The following is a 17,283-nucleotide window of genomic DNA, read 5'->3' as shown; positions in this document are numbered from 1 at the left end:
ACTTTTGACTTGCTCATTCCAGCTTACTTGGGGCGAGGTGACTTGGCTGTGTGCCCTTCTGAACCTTGTTTCTTCGTCTTGGGATTGTACTCGGTTACCCAGGATTCATTTCCCGTAATCACTCGACAAAAAAATCAAGCTCTCTTTTTAAATGGGCCAACAGGTCTTGGCAAACAAGTCGATGGTGTTCCTTCTGATCAGGTGACAAGTTCTTTGGAACAAGTTTTGCACACACTTTACTCATATTCAAATCCTGAGTCACGATTTCATGAACAATTGACTTGGTAATTTCCATTTCCTCTGCAATCATTAGGTAGTGAGCCGTGGTGGTTGAGAACAGGCCTCACACATTCTGTTCCCATCAAGGCATCTTGATCTTGGTTCATCTTCAACACCTTCTCATCCTTCCTTGAAGGCCTTGTGCCATCACTACACTTGTGCAGGTGAATAACGCAGCTTCTCCATAAGCTTTTCTCACCAAGTTTCTGATGCACTTTTACCCAATTTCACCCAAAATTTTATCGAGTACCACTATTCCAAACTCGCTTGCATTTTTCGATTCTGACAGGGCTGGAATGCAACTGATACATTTTCTAACGTGTACCTGGCAACCCACCCCAAGTGACCTTGGCCAGCTTTTCCCTTCACAGAGCCCTTCGCAAGTGTAGGAACTTCATTCTCATTATATTCTGGACATATAGTATATGTAAATCTCATTTTAAAAAGGAAATTATTACAAATCATGTTATTTTTACCATGTCTCAATGATGTTAGTAAATTTTGCTGATGTGCTATGTGTAACATTATGGAAGAAGAGCTCCATGTTCAACATTATTAGACACTTTCCTGGGTTATAGAGAGAATCAGCAGCTAGCAAAGCCCTTGTCAGCAGTGTGTGTGGCGTCCCATGATACTGAAGCACCATTCCCATGCTAACCATAAGAAAGGTTCATAGGAAGGAATACGGAGAAGGCAGCCATAATGTTCCCACCACTTTATCCTCCACTTTATCGTCCCGGTCTACAACAGCGAGGGATAATGTGTAAAAAATGCAGAGCAGGCAGCTGTCAGCATAGCCTTGTGCAAAAATGCAAAATAAATAATTTATCATAATTAATTCTGACAATAGCAATATTAAAGAAGAATTCCAGGTATGGATGTTTTTACATACAGTGCCTTGCAAAAGTATTCACCCCTCTTGGCATTTTTTATGTTTTGTTGCCTCACAACCTGGAATTGACATGGATTGTTTGAGGATTTGCCTCATTTAATTTACAGAACGTGCCCATAACTTTGAAGATGTTTTTTTTTATTGTGAAGCAAACAACAAATAGGACAAAATAACAGAAAAAATCAATGTGCATAACTATTCACCCCCCCTAAAGTCAATACTTTGTAGAGCCACCTTTTGCGGCTATCACAGTTCCAAGTCCCTTTGGATAAGTCTCTATGAGCTTACCACATGTTAATACTGGGATTTTTTCACATTCCTCCTCACAAAACTGCTCCAGATCCTTCAACTTGGATGGTTTGCGCTTGTGAACAGCAATTTTTAAGTCTGACCACAGATTTTCTATTGGGTTGAGGTCTGGGCTTTGACTAGACCATTCCAACACATTTACATGTTTCCTCTTAAGTCACTCAAGTAATGCTTTAGCAGTGTGTTTGGGGTCATTGTCCTGCTGGAAGGTAAACCTCCATCCTAGCCTCAAATCACACACAGAGTGGTACAGGTTTTGCTCAAGAATATCCCTGTATTTAGCACCATCCATCTTTCCCTCAATTCTGACCGTTTTCCCAGTCCTGACTGCTGAAAAACATCCCTACAGCATAATGCTGCCACCACCATGTTTCACTGTGGGGATGGTGTTCTTTGGGTGATGTGACGTGTTGGGTTTGTGCCAGACATAGCTTTTCTTTGATGGCCAAAAAGTTTAATTTTAGTTTCATCAGACCAAAGCACCTTCCTCCATACATTTTGGGAGTCTCCCACATGCCTTTTCGCAAACTCAAAATGTGCCATTTTGTTTTTTTCTGAAAGTAATGTCTTTCTTCTGGCCACTCTGCCATAAAGCCCAACTCTATGGAGCGTACAGCTTATTGTCATCCTATGTACAGATACTCCAGTCTCTGCTGTGGAACTCTGCAGCTCCTCCAGGGTTACCTTAGGTCTCTGTGCTGCCTCTCTGATTAATGCCCTCCTTGCCCGGTCCGTGAGTTTTGGTGTGCGGCCGTCTCATGGCAGGTTTGCTGTTGTGCCATGTTCTTTCCCTTTGGTTATGATAGATTTGATGATGCTCCTAGAGATCATCAAAGATTTGAATATTTTTTTTATAACCTAACCCTGACTTGTACTTCTCAATAACATTGTCCCTTACTTGTTTGGAGAGTTCCTTGGTCTTCATGGCAGTGTTTGGTTAGTGGTGCCTCTTGCTTAGGTGTTGCAGCCTCTGGGGCCTTTCAAAAAGGTGTGTCTATGTAATGACAGATCATGTGACACTTAGATTGCACATAGGTGGACATTATTTCACTAATTATGTGACTTCTGAAGGTAATTGGTGGCACCAGAGCTTTTTATGGGCTTCATAACAAAGGGGGTGAATATATACGCACATGTCAATTATCATTTTTTTATTTCTGAAAAATAGTTTTATCTATAGATTTTTCCAATTTTACTTCACCAACTTAGATTATTGTGATCTGATCCATCACATATAATTCAGATTTAAAAAAAAAACATTGAACTAAAGCCTGTAATGTAACAAAATAGGTAAAAAGCCAAGGGGGTGAATACTTTTGCAAGGCATTGTAGTTACTTTGGTACAGCTGAGATAAACGTAACTATGTATATACCATACCTGACACTGGAAATCTCTGTAATAGACACCTCTACTACTGGACCAATGGAAGAATGTATAAACCATACCTGTGGGGTCCCCAGGGAAGCAGGAAATCACTTTAGTAGGCACCGTTCTTACAGCAATCTCTACTAGCTTCTGTGTCCCATGCTGAACAGCTGACCTAAAAATTTATTTACCTACAGTGTTACATAACCGCTCAATTGTCACACAAAATGTGGCAGCGCTATAAAAATGGCCTGGGCAGGAAGAGGGTGAAAGTGCCCAGTATTAAAGTAGTTCAATGCTTTTCAGACTCACCTATTAACACGCACTAATGCTATAGGCGCATTTGATAAGCATCAGTATTTTGAGCAAGTGTGAACAAGCCCTTTAGGCCCCTTCCTCACGAGGCGGGAGATCGCTCCGTTGATCTGCGCTGAGCCGGCGGGTGACAGGTCCGCCTCCGCTCACTGACTAGGGAGGGGCCTGTCAAAGCACCGCTGATTACTGTGGAGAGATCGGACGAAAATGGACAGCATGTTTGTTTTCATCAGATCTCATCCAATCCACCAAGATGGATGGAGACCGTATCACCATACGTCTGATTTTAGCGGATCAGAGAAAATCAGGATCGCTGGCTATAGCTAGGTTAAGGATGCTTGGTTGACCATACATTTTACAACATTTTTCTACCAATAATTATGCAGTGGAAGGGTCTGCCTGAGTGGATACATTTTGAATTGAACATTTATATATTTTGGTAAATATAAAGGAGCTCGTACAGAGATCATACAGTTAGAATGTTGTTTGTATGACCAGTGATGGGCAAAGTGGGCTTTATCTTTGGTGTGTAAGATCACAAATGAGGCATGAAAGGTGTATTCACATACTTTTTCTGTTTTTGTGTGTCTGTCTGAGCTGTACTGTATTATTGACAGGACAGCATTACGTAAGTGCCTGTAAGTGGTTTCAATAACACTAACATGATTTAATATATAAAGGATCCAGGAAATAATCAGAACAAAGGTAAGCATAATAAAGGATGAATTATGGACTGCAACACATTCTTGTCCAGTGATCTCATAAGTTGGTACCCCCCTTCTTTTTTTTTTTTTTCAACAGCAGCCATGGAGCTGTAGGTTGGACATTCTCTATTAGGGTTCCTCCAGAGGTTGCTAGGGGTTTGAGTTGTTGTTGGTTGACCTCCTAGCTGATGATGCCTTCATAGGTCCAGGTCCATTGCAACCTAATGCCAATGATCTTTTATAGCTGTCTGGGTGGCATTCTAACCACTACTGTGATGGGGGTATTTTTTTCTCCTGACCACCAATGTAGGGGGCACTTTGCTAATGAATCTGGAAGAATTCATCTTTAGTAACGGTTTCCTGAGATCTTTATATTATTTCAAAGGTCCCTCTGTGTTAAAAGGTTAAGAAAGGCTGCTGTAGGTGGACCGAATGTCCTGCCACTTTAAGTTGGTTGTATGGTTATAGAAAGGCCCACTGATTTACAGTACAAAAGTGCCATCACTGAGTATGCTGCCACTTTAAATTTTAGGCAGCCCTGCCTCAAACGTTGGAGGACACAACCTTATTTGAAAAAGATCCAAGGAAATCTCACGTTTCATTTTCCAGCCCACTACTGTTTCAATGCCTGTTTGGCCTAGTTAATCCCCCAGCCCCAACTAGGGCTCTTAGAGTACTGTTAGGACTCCTTTTATTTTACGCCAGGAAAGCCACTGCTTTCTACTACTGAAAATGGAAATCTCCCACCTTAAATATTTGGAAACATTCGGTCAATTTAGCCATCCCGCTCTATACATTTACATAAACATCTATGTGTTGCCCTAGGAAATTTTCCAAGATTTGGGACATCTGACTTGGCTCAGCCTCTACCAATGCCTCACCATATCTAGGCTAGACCCACGTTAATGAAAGTGCCTTGAATGGCTTTGTAGTGAGGTGGTCGGGTGTAAAAGAGAGCTAGTAATCAAGAAGACCCTCCGGTAAAAAGCCTCCTCAGTCTTCTCCTCTTTGTAGCAAGGGGAAGTTGGGTAGATTGAGCATGCTGCAAGAGGATAAACAGGAGGTGGGGGGTCGTTCAGGTATCAGCTGTATTGATACAAGCGTCGGGGGTGGGTTGCCCTTAAGCTGAAAGTAGTGGTCAGTTGTCTGGAAGTGCAGCCAGTAGGCCCATGTATTTGTATATTTTGCTATGGAAATAAGCTCTTCCATCTCCGTAGTTTTGTTTAGGCGATTGAACCATTCCGAGATGCAGGGTGCATGGGTCGAGTGAATGGGTATGCACATCTTAGCAGCATCCACCATGTGCATCACAAGTGACTTATAATATGCTTTAAGCCTCATACACATGATTGGACTTTGTACAAACTTCCCCGTGGATTTTTGTACAAAGGGCGTCAGCCGTGAACTTGTATTGCATACACACGGCAGGACTTTTTTTTAGCCAACTTTCACCAAATCACGTGGTTTTTCTGCTCTTTACAGTCACCTTTGGTCAACTTGTCTGATCTTTTGCATTGGTTCTGAGCATGCGTGTTTGTACTTTGTACAAAAGTCTGATGGTTTTCTGTGCACATGATCGGACTTTGCTCCATCGAACTTTTGTTGCCGGAAAGTTTGTCCGCTCACACAACCAATAAAAGTCAGATGAAAACCTAAAAAGTTTGTCCGATGGAGCGTGCACACAGTCGGATGTTGCCTTAAAACAGCTAATTTGCATGTTTGTTGTCAAAAAGTCCGATTGTGTGTATGGGCCTTTAGAAGAGTGGTCCAAGGTGTAGGACGTCACTTGGGAAATCAAGTAATGCACCTCAGACCAGAAAGTTTCCAACACAGGGCATTCCCATCGGACGTGCCAGCGCCAACTGCGGTCAGACAAGGAAGGATTGAATTCGTGCAACAGTAGTGTTTATATGCTGCTGATTTGTTGATAATGTTGAAGAAGATGGTGGTTCTCACTAGTCAGTATGTAGGCAACAGCTCAACTGTTTAGACAATGTGCAGCTTATAGTGTCGCCTTTGGTTATTAAAAGCACGCCTATGGTTTGGCCATGCCATTCTGCCATTTATGTCTCCTGTGCCCCAGGGCGTGCCCCAACAATTTACCTACTCAAACTTCTCTTGCCTACTGAAAATTCTTTTTTTTTTTGTGGCGATTATCTCTAAATTTTCTGAAAAATCTTGTTTTCCAGGGATGAGAAGAACCAGTCCATCATAGTGAGTGGGGAATCTGGTGCAGGGAAAACCGTGTCCGCCAAATATGCCATGAGATACTTTGCCACGGTTGGTGGGTCTGCTAGTGAAACAAACGTGGAAGACAAAGTGCTGGCGTCCAGCCCCATCATGGAGGTAAGACATTTAGCTGGAATTAGTGTGAATTTACATTTCAAACTGTTTTGTTCATTTTGGATAAAGTGAGGAAGGATTGGGTTGGGTTTTCTTGCAGTTTCCATCCCTTTGGACCTAAATAGAAGTGCAAAGTGAGCACTCTACTCCAATTAGAGAGCAATACCTATTTGGAAAAAGAGGTAAGGATGGAAAAATGGTTCTTTATTTTTAAAGTTGCTTTATTTGATATCTCATACAATGCGTTACAGGGCTTAAATATCTCCATTCATCAGGGTTGTATGGTTATGGAAAGGCGCACTGATGTACAGTGCAAAATTGACATCATCAATAAAATAAAATACAGTAAATCCACAGCCCTGAAAATTAATCGATATCAATAAATATCAACGCTGACAAATAACCAGGAGTAGAGCATGCAGGGACTAGAAGAGCTGAGCTAATGATACCACTGCTCCGATTGCCTTCTCTGGGAAGCACGGAGGATTTGCAATAATGGCTTTTACACTCATATATGTGCTTTAAGTGGAGTTCCACCCCAAAAAAATATATTTCATTAATGTGCATAAAAAAAAAAACATTTGGAAAAAATTTTTTTTGTTTACTTACCTTTTTATGCCTGTTGCTAGGGTGTCCCTCAAAATCTGCCTCCTTCAGCGTCTGAGCTCCTGATGTCACTTCCCTTGGCGCAGGAAGGGAGATCAACTCTACCCCTTCCCTCTAGGCAATCATCTGGAACACGTGACAGGTCCCAGATGATTGCATGGGCAGTCACGGCGCGCAAAGCAGCTCGTGCATGCGCAGTGCATGCCTGGCTGTGAAGCCGCAGCTGGGCACCCACAGTTAAAATGCCGGCGCCGCCGAGCGGAGGGGGGAGACGAGCAGGGCTTCATTCCCTCGCATCGCTGGATCCTGGGACAGGTAAGTGTCCGATTATTAAAAGTCATCAGCTGCAGTATTTTTTTTTAAGCGGAACACCGCTTTAACGTTTAAATTTAGCAGAAAAATGCTTTGTAACATGCACTTCGCTTCCTGTTGGTAATAATACAAAATCCACTTGCCGACAGCAGTACGTATATAGGCTTACAAGTGGTTTTACTGGGGTTATGGCTGAAGATATCTCCTCCCGGCGGTCACTTTTCCTCCCGGCCAATCAGGACTCAGTCTTAGTCCTTGTACACATGGTCGGAGATTCCGACAACCAAATCCGTCGGATTTTGTCCGAAACTGTTGCATACACACGGTCGGACAAAGTTGTCGGAAAATCCGACGTGATGACGTTATTTCGTTACGACGGGACTACGTTCAGGCTAGTAGCCAATAGCTTTGGTGTAGGAATTTGATCTGAGCATGCGTGGCACATCGGAATTCTCTACACATGATCGGAGCATTTTGTCTGAAAATTTTACCAACAAGTTGGAAAACTTGGTCCATCGGATACTCCGACGGAAACAGTCCGATGTAGACCACACACAGTCGGAATATCAGACAAAATGGTCCGATCGGACACATTCCGTCGGAATCTCTGACCGTGTGTACAAGGGCTTAGGATTTCAGGCCAATCGCGTCTCAGGACCCACTTTCTGATTGGCTATTAATTCGCTAATGTCACACAACTGGGTGGGCTTGGGGCGCACTGCTCTGCACTCCGAGCACAACCTTTTTGAAGCATCAGGCTCTAATCATGTGCTTAAAAAAAAAACAAAAAAAAACCCTATTGAAATCCATGCATCCGGAGCCCTGCATATACCGTATATACTCGAGTATAAGCTGAGTTTTTCAGCACATTTTTCAGGCTGAAAAACCTCCTCTCGATTTATACACGGGGGGGGGGGGGGTGCCCATCTGCAGAATGGGAAAAGTGCCCAAAAAAACTGGGAAAAGGTATTGACTCGGGTATAAGCCTAGGGTGGGAAATGCAGCAGCTACTGGGTAAACAATGCCCATCTGCAGCCTCACTGTGCCCATCTGCAGCCTCACTGTGCCCACCTGTATCATCAGTGCCCATCTGTAGCCTCACTGTGCCCATCTGTAGCCTCACTGTGCCCATCTGCAGCCTCACTGTGCCCACCGGCAGTTGTACCTATAACTAAAACCCATTGTGTCATGCAGTCTGTTTGGAGGCCATCCATTGTAACAAAGCCCCGCCTCCTCCTCTTCCATGATAGACGGAGCACTGATACAGTTCTTGCAAAACAGTGTTACGTCTATAATCGACGAGAAGGAGGCGGGGCTTTGTTACAATGGACGGCCACCAAACAGACTGCATGACACAGCGGGAGATACCCGCTGTTTTAGTTATCAAAGGTACGGCTGCAGGTGGGCACAGTGAGGCTGCAGGTGGGCACAGTGAGGCTGCAGGTGGGCACAGTGAGGCTGCAGGTGGGCACAATGAGGCTGCAGGTGGGCACAATGAGGCAGCAGAAGGGCACTGATGATACAGGTGGGCACAGTGAGGCTGCAGATAGACATTGTTTACCCAGTAGCTGCTACATTTCCCACCCTAGGCTTATACTCAAGTCAATACGTTTTCCCAGTTTTTTTGTGGTAAAATGAAGTGCCTCGGCTTATATTTGTGTCGGCCTATACTCGAGTATATACGGTAGATTACGGGCCGGGCACATGGATTGGGGGTGGGCAGGGGGTGGTTCGGGGCCGCTACTACTACAGACAGCCTCTGTTCAACCTGTAATGCAATTCTAGTCTTTTCATCCAGAGAAGAAGCCTTGTACACATAGGATGATACTACTGATAGAGAATTACAGCTCGCTGCACCAACCTGTCATTATATGACACACCCAACATCTGCTGAATACCTGCACTACATTGTGTTTGGTTAACCAAAGAAGCCATTTTCACCCTGGGAGAATTGTCCCTGTGTTCATTTCAAGCACCCGATCATCTGCAGGAGACAATTAGAATAAAAAAAACTTCAAATGTTTGAGTATAAAGGTTCACTTTACCAGAATGAGAATGACTCCTTTATTAGTTCATTCACAAGGGGAGCTTATACGGTTTTCCCAGTAGGCTCAAATTTTTAGTTACTCTTGTTTAGCTAAGTATATCTAAACCCAGTGCTCCTATTGCTTTAACCACTTCAATGCCGGGCACTTTCACCCCCTTCCTGCCCAGGCCAATTTTCAGCTTTCAACGCTGTCGCACTTTGAATGACAATTGTGCGGTCATACAACACTGTACCCAAATGTCATTTTTATCCTTTTGTTCACACAGCTAGAGATTTCTTTTGGTGGTATTTATTCACCGCTGGGTTTTTTATTTTCTGATAAACAAAAAAATACTGAAAAAAAGACGCGTTTTTTTTCATTTGTTATAAAATTTTACAAATACATAATTGTTCTTCATAAATGTGGACCAAAATGTATTTTACTAAATTTTTTAGAGTGGAGACTATGAGCCAGGCCTTCTCATCCAAATCAGTGCCTGATCTCACAAATGAGCTCCTGGAAGAACGGTCAAATATTCCCATAGACCCCCTCCTAAACCTTGTGTACGGCCTTCCCAGAAGAGTCAAAGCTTTTATAGTTGCAAAGGGTGGGTCAACTCAATATTGAACCCTACAGACTAAGACTGGAATGCCATTAAAGTTCACGTGCATGTAAAGGCAGGCGTCCCAATACTTTTGGTAATATAGTGTGTATGTGTGTGTAAAATGTGTGCGAGTTCACACCTTACATTTTTGTAAATATTTTATCTTTTCATGTGACAACACTAAGGGTCGGTTCACACTAGGACAACCTGTCAGACGACTTAGCCGTCTGACAAGTAGCGTCCCGTTCTGTACAATGGAACCGTTCTAATCGGAGCGACGCAAGTCGCTCTGACTTAGAAAAAGGTTCCTGTACGACTTTGGGGGCGACTTGCATTGACTTCTATACAGAAGTCGTTTTGCAAGTCGCGTCCAGGTCGCCTGAGGCAGTCGTGCTGCAAGTCGTGCTGCCTCAGTGTGAACCGGACCTGAAGAAATGACACTTTGCTACAATATAAAGTAGTGAGTGTACGGCTTGTATAACAGTGTAAATTTGTTGTCCCCTCAAAATAACTCAACACACAGCCATTAATGTCTAAACTGCTGGCAACAAAAGTGAGTACACCCCTAAGTGAAAATGTCCAAATTGGGCCCGAAGTGTCAATATTTTGTGTGGCCACCATTATTTTCCAGCACTGCCTTAACCCTCTTGGGCATGGAGGTCACCAGAGCTTCACAGGTTGCCACTGGAGTCCTCTTCCACTCCTCCATGATGACATCACAGAGCTGGTGGATGTTGGAGACCTTGTACTCCTCCACCTTCCATTTGAGGATGTCCCACAGACGCTCAATAGGGTTTAGTATGGAGACATGCTTGGCCAGTCCATCACCTTTACCCCCAGCTTCTTTAGCAAGGCAGTGGTCATCTTGGAGGTGTGTTTGGGGTCGTTATCATGTTGGAATACTGCCCTGCGGTCCAGTCTCGGAAGGGAGGGGATCATGCTTCAGTATGTCACAGTACATGTTGGCATTCATGGTTCCCTCAATGAACTGTAGCTCCCCAGTGCCGGTGTCATGTCAAATAGTGTCCCCTGTTGGATAGTGTCCGCTGTGTACTGCGCATGCAGGGGTACAATGTAAAGGGGTAATCAGAGGGTTAACTGTATGCCTACAATACTGTGTTTCACTAAGCGATGTAAAGATTGAACAAAAACAGCACATCGCCGCTGACAGATGAGAGCTCTGTGTTGTTTACCAACACAGGGCTCTCTTCTGTCATTTGCTCAGCTGACCAGCGGGTTCTGCAGCGAAAAGCAGCACAGCCGGGGTGGTGTGCACATGTGCACCCCCTACATGTACGTAATCCAGGGCAGGGAGGCTGCTCTGCCACATTATATCTGCCGTAGGCAGTGGTTAGTTTAGTATATCTAAACCCAATGCGCATATTGCTTTAAAGCGGAGCTCAACTGTATCAACTGTATCTGAGTACCATAAACCTAATATTCAAAGCAAGCTCACCCATCCATCCATGTCTCCATGCTTTATTTTGTTCAGAAGTCACTTTGAAAAACACCCCCCTATTATTTCTGGCCGTGGTCATCTTGAGTAGGAACACATGATTCATGTAGTATGTTTACTTCCTGGAATCCATCTGCCCTTAGCTCAAGCATTCAGGCAGGAAGGTGTGCTGAGCTGAGAAAACCCCTCCTCCTCTCCTCCAGATGAAAAAGAAAAAATGCCCATAAAGGCTCCTGGGATGTATGACGTCATTTTGGCCTAGGCCAGAAATCAGGAAGCAACTGAAGAAATGTAAAAAAAAAGTTAACACGATTAACTAGAATATACCTTCCTATCTGTTTACTAATGCTAAGGATTCAAAATTGTTAAAAGAGAAGTATGCTTTTTTTTTTTTCACAATCGTACTCACCTAGGCTGCATCTGTCCCCCACCGCCTCTAACATTGATAATAGAGTGATCAAACAGCGGTGATCGCTCAGTTCTCAAAGTTATCTGAGCAGAGAGTTGGTGACTGTCAGTCACCAGCTCTCTGCTCTAATAATGCCCCCCGGGCTCATTGGAGCTCTGGTCTGTACAGGGGGCGGGAGCGGCTCTCTGAGGGCCTGAGACAGGTGTCGGTCCAGGCATATGTGAGCGGATCCAGACTTCCTTGTCGCGATCTTGCCCGAGCCTGGACCAGGTCTGTGAGGGAGAACCTCTGGGGGGGAATCCAGGATGGAAAAGGACCTGGGGGTCCTAGTAGATGATAGGCTCAGCAATGGCATGGAATGCCAAGCTGCTGCTAACAAAGCAAACAGAACATCGGCATTAAAAAGGAGATCAACTCCAGAGATAAAACGATAATTCTCCTGCTCTACAGGACTCTGGTCCAGCCACACCTGGAGTATGCTGTCCAGTTCTGGGCACCAGTCCTCAGGAAGGATGTACTGGAAATGGAGCGATGTACAAAGAAGAGCAACAAAGCTAATAAAGGGTCTGGAGGATATTAGTTATGAGGAAAGGTTGTGAGCGCTGAACTTATTCTCTCTGGAGAAGAGACTCTTGAGAGGGGATATGATTTCAATGTATAAATACCGTACTGGTGACCCCACAATGGGGATAAAACTTTTCCGCGTAAGGGAATTTAATAAGACACGTGGCCATTCACTAAAATTAGAAGAAAAGAGGTTTAACCTTAAACTGAGTAGAGGGTTCTTTACTGTAAGAGCGGCAAGGATGTGGAATTCCCTTCCACATGCAGTGGTTTTTACCGGGGGGGCATTGATTATTTCAAAAAACTATTAGACAAGCAACTGAACAACCACAACATACAGGGATATACAATGTAATACTGACATAAAATCACACACGTAGGTTGGACTTGTGTTTTCTTTCAACCTCACCTACTATGTAACCAGGGCTTAAGCCATGTCTCTGCACTATTTGCCCCATTATTGTGCTCTTTCCAATACCTTGCTCCTTTGAAAGCCTATTGCAGAATTCCATGTTGAGTATTTCTGGGAGAATTAAAAAAAACATATTTGGTACATCTCTACAATACATGTACATTTCCTCGTGCCTTATCCAGAAATTCAGTGAGCTTGTAACTTCATTTTTGGATTGACAACAAAGTGCCTTTGCTAGGCTAGCAGTGCTGTCCGCCCTGCTTTCTGGACTACAGAACTCCACCTATCCACATCCCCGTGGAGGAGCAGAAACACTCTTATGAGACCATCCCTGTACTCTCCCTTTCTGTACATGTGATCGTTTGTGTAGTAGAGCCCTGACAGGGCTTCTCCCAGTCTGAGTTCTGCTGTACAGGGTATTGTAGGAAACATCAAGACAGGTTTAAGTACTTAGTCTATGCCTAGGTAAAAATACATTCAATGATTTTCCCAATCAGTAGATAACTGGGATAATGGTAATTTGTATATCTGCTTGGATATGGGCTTCTAACTCCCAATATTTGCTCCCCTAGGCCATCGGTAATGCCAAAACAACACGAAATGATAACAGCAGTCGATTCGGAAAGTACATTCAGATTGGATTTGACAAAAGATATCACATCATTGGTGCCAATATGAGGACATACTTGCTGGAGAAGTCACGTGTGGTGTTTCAGGTCTGTAACTTTGGCTATATGTTAAATAAAAAATTTTCTTTTTTGTTGTAATGGGATTTTTGTATACCATTTACAACTTACTTCAGATAATTACATTATATATTTCATATTGGTCCTATCTGCGCCCTGTGCTGGATGCTGTATTCTCTACACAGTTCCACTCTGTCCATTGTGTTCTGTAATATATATCCCACCCCACCAGGCTCTGTCCACTGTGCTGTACATTATATAACCCACCCCACCAGGCTCTGTCCACTGTGCTGTACATTATATAACCCACCCCACCATGCTCTATCCACTGTGCTGTACAGTATATAACCCACCCCACCAGGCTCTGTCCACTGTGCTGTACAGTATATAACCCACCCCACCAGGCTCTGTCCACTGTGCTGTACATTATATAACCCACCCTAGTACACTCTATCCACTGTGCTGTACAGTATATAACCTACCCCACCATGCTCTATCCACTGTGCTGTACAGTATATAACCCACCCCACCAGGCTCTGTCCACTGTGCTGTACAGTATATAACCCACCCCACCAGGCTCTGTCCACTGTGCTGTACGTTATATAACCCACCCCACCATGCTCTATCCACTGTGCTGTACATTATATAACCCACCCCACCATGCTCTATCCACTGTGCTGTACAGTATATAACCCACCCCACCAGGCTCTGTCCACTGTGCTGTACAGTATATAACCCACCCCACCAGGCTCTGTCCACTGTGCTGTACATTATATAACCCACCCTAGTACACTCTATCCACTGTGCTGTACAGTATATAACCTACCCCACCATGCTCTATCCACTGTGCTGTACAGTATATAACCCACCCCACCAGGCTCTGTCCACTGTGCTGTACAGTATATAACCCACCCCACCAGGCTCTGTCCACTGTGCTGTACATTATATAACCCACCCCACCAGGCTCTGTCCACTGTGCTGTACATTATATAACCTACCCCACCATGCTCTATCCACTGTGCTGTACATTATATAACCCACCCCACCATGCTCTTTCCACTGTGCTGTACAGTATATAACCCACCCCACCAGGCTCTGTCCACTGTGCTGTACATTATATAACCCACCCCACCATGCTCTGTCCACTGTGCTGTACAGTATATAACCCAGTATTTATCAACTCCAGTCCTCAAGGTGCCCAACAGGCCATGTTTTCAGGATTTCCCCTCAGATGAATCGGCTGTGTTAATTACTAAGGCAGTGAAACTGATCAAATCACCTGTGCAAAATAATGGAAATCCTGAAAACATGACCTGCTGGGGCGCCTTGAGGACTGGAATTGAGGAACACTGATATAAACTACCCCACCATGCTCTCTCCACTGTGCTGTACATTATATAACCCACCCTAGTACACTCTATCCACTGTGCTGTACATTATATAACCCACCCCACCATGCTCTATCCACTGTGCTGTACATTATATAACCCACCCCACCAGGCTCTGTCCACTGTGCTGTACTTTATGTAACCCACCCCACCATGCTCTGTCCACTGTGCTGTACAGTATATAACCCAGTATTTCTCAACTCCAGTCCTCAAGGCGCCCCAACAGGCCATGTTTTCAGGATTTCCCCTCAGATGAATCGGCTGTGGTAATTACTAAGGCAGTGAAACTGATCAAATCACCTGTGCAAAATAATGGAAATCCTGAAAACATGACCTGCTGGGGCGCCTTGAGGACTGGAATTGAGGAACACTGATATAACCTACCCCACCATGCTCTCTCCACTGTGCTGTACATTATATAACCCACCCTAGTACACTCTATCCACTGTGCTGTACATTATATAACCCACAACACTCCATTATGTACACTCCCTCAGTACACTCTGCTTTTTTTTATCTTTCACATTATTGTATTGTTTGTTTAGTGTGTATATATAACCATATACTGCATACTGCTCCAATCTATACACAAGGGGGGAGATTTACTAAAACTGGAGAGTGCAAAATCTGGTGCAGCTGTGCATGGTAGCCAATCGGCTTCCAGTTTTTATGGTGAAAACTTAAAGCGGAGGTCCGTGCGTCCCTTTAAAAATTAAAAGTCAGCAGTTACACATACTGTAGCTGCTGACTTTTTTAACATAAGGACACTTACCTGTCCTGGGGTCCAGTGATGTCGGCATCGCAGCTGATGTTCCCATCAGTGAGTCGGGGTGCAGCAGCCAATGCCTTTCGGCTTTACAGCTGGGTCCCTACTGCCCATGCACAAAGTGCGCTGCACTCTCTCACTGGCTCGGCAGAAGGGGAGGGAGGAGGAGGGGGGCGAGCTGCTGGCGGAATTCGCCGCGGCCCAGTCTCCCGGAAGTGGTGACACATAATTTCCCCCAATGAGACCAATGAAGGGGCACAATTCCTCCCAATGACGCCAACGATGGGGTACAATTCCTCCCAACGACAGCAACAATTGGGTCTAATGACACCAATCATGGGGCACAATTCCTCCCAATGACACCAACAATTGGACCCAATGACACCAATCATGGGGCACAATTCCTCCCAGTGACACCAACAATGGGGCACAATTCCTCCCAGTAACACCAATGATGGGGCACACGGGCGACAACGATGGGGCATTGTTTATTGCCATCAACGTCGTGACCGTCGTCTACTCCCATTGGCAACAGTCTGGCCCCCCTAAAGTTCAAAGGGACAGTAAACTGGCCCCCTGTTTAGAAAGTTTGGAGACCCCTGCTGCTACTATATAATTCATGAAATGTCTACACTTGTTTTTATTATTGGCCAGATGGAGGCTCCAGTTTTGTTAAATGTAATGTACAGACACCAACAATATGTAGGAGCAAGAGCACCAGAAGACGGGGCCACAGGCAAGACCGGGCCGAGGGATAGGCAGAGTAGGCAACCAACTTGGACTCTTCAGCAGAAGAGGTGGAACTGGGCAGGTACTGCAACCTAGGCTACTCCAGTAGTTCACAGCTCATGGGGAGAGGGCATACTTTGGGCTTTTCGCTTTGGGTGCTGAATGACCTTGTTCCTCCACTGGTTGCAGGTGCCATTGGGGGAAACGTAGACAAATTTTCCTTTATTTTGGCTTTGATAAAAAAAAAAAATTTGCTACTTCTGAGTTCCCCCATATGATCTAATGCCAAGGCAAAGATGACCTAGTGATACAACAGTAGCAGTTATATCATTACTATGCACAGATGTGGGAACGGCCCACAGGTCCCACTCACTACAGGCTGCCTGCAGAAAACTACAGGAAGGGGCGGACATAAGACCACTCACCCTGCATAAGGAGAGAGAGTAGCTGTGACTGGTCTTTATTACAGGAAACTCCTGTACAGAGGCAAAGTTTTACACTGGATTTTTGCACAGATCTAAAGGATGGCAAGGATGTGAATTCCCTTCCACAGGTGATGGTTTTAATGGGAAGCATCGATAGTTTCAAAAGACACAGGGACATACAATGTAATACTGACATATAATCACATACACAGGATGGACATGTCTTTTTTCAACCTCACCTACTATGTTACTATAGGTAAAGGAAATACACAAAGCACACCAAGATTCCAGGAAGAATATATATCTCTTGCATTTGGACACTATGTCAGAAACCATGAAATCAGACAGAGACAGTACATTTAAATCATACTTGTTTAATAATAAAAGTAAAAAGAAAAGTCAAAACATAGCCAAAGTTATATGTTAGTAAATGTATTATATATTGAGAGAGTTTTTTATGTATGATGTAGTAAATGTACCAGAATGTATTATGGATAATTTTGAAAAAGAATAATAAAGAGAAAATTTGAAAAAAAAAAAAACATAGCCAAAGTTCAGTAACCGTAACGGATAGTCAGCCAAGCCAGAAGTCAGAGATCAAAGTAGTAGAACAGCAAGCAGGATCTGGAGCCAGAAGGGATGTCAGCGAAGCCAGTCTTTAAACAGGAACGCAGGCGATAGTTTCTTGTGA

At 44.2% G+C, this 17,283-nt stretch overlaps 1 protein-coding gene across 2 annotated transcripts in view; it reads left to right on the top strand.

Annotated features, from left to right (window-relative positions):
* Window positions 1-17,283, top strand: part of MYO5B (myosin VB) — a 382,616-nt gene that overhangs the window by 173,349 nt on the left and 191,984 nt on the right. For both annotated transcript variants that reach the window (XM_077463013.1, XM_077463012.1), the window contains exons 5-6: window positions 6,055-6,211; window positions 13,171-13,314. In XM_077463013.1, the coding sequence (XP_077319139.1) occupies window positions 6,055-6,211; window positions 13,171-13,314 (301 nt within the window). The remainder of the gene's footprint in view (window positions 1-6,054; window positions 6,212-13,170; window positions 13,315-17,283) is intronic.

Source organism: Lithobates pipiens, unplaced genomic scaffold (genome assembly GCF_037356315.1).
Source record: "Lithobates pipiens isolate NorthernLeopardFrog02 unplaced genomic scaffold, aLitPip1_a1.2 Scaffold_3, whole genome shotgun sequence".
NCBI classification, from domain to species: domain Eukaryota; kingdom Metazoa; phylum Chordata; class Amphibia; order Anura; family Ranidae; genus Lithobates; species Lithobates pipiens.
Note: the sequence above shows the minus strand (reverse complement) of the source record. Positions and strands in the feature narration are given on the sequence as shown.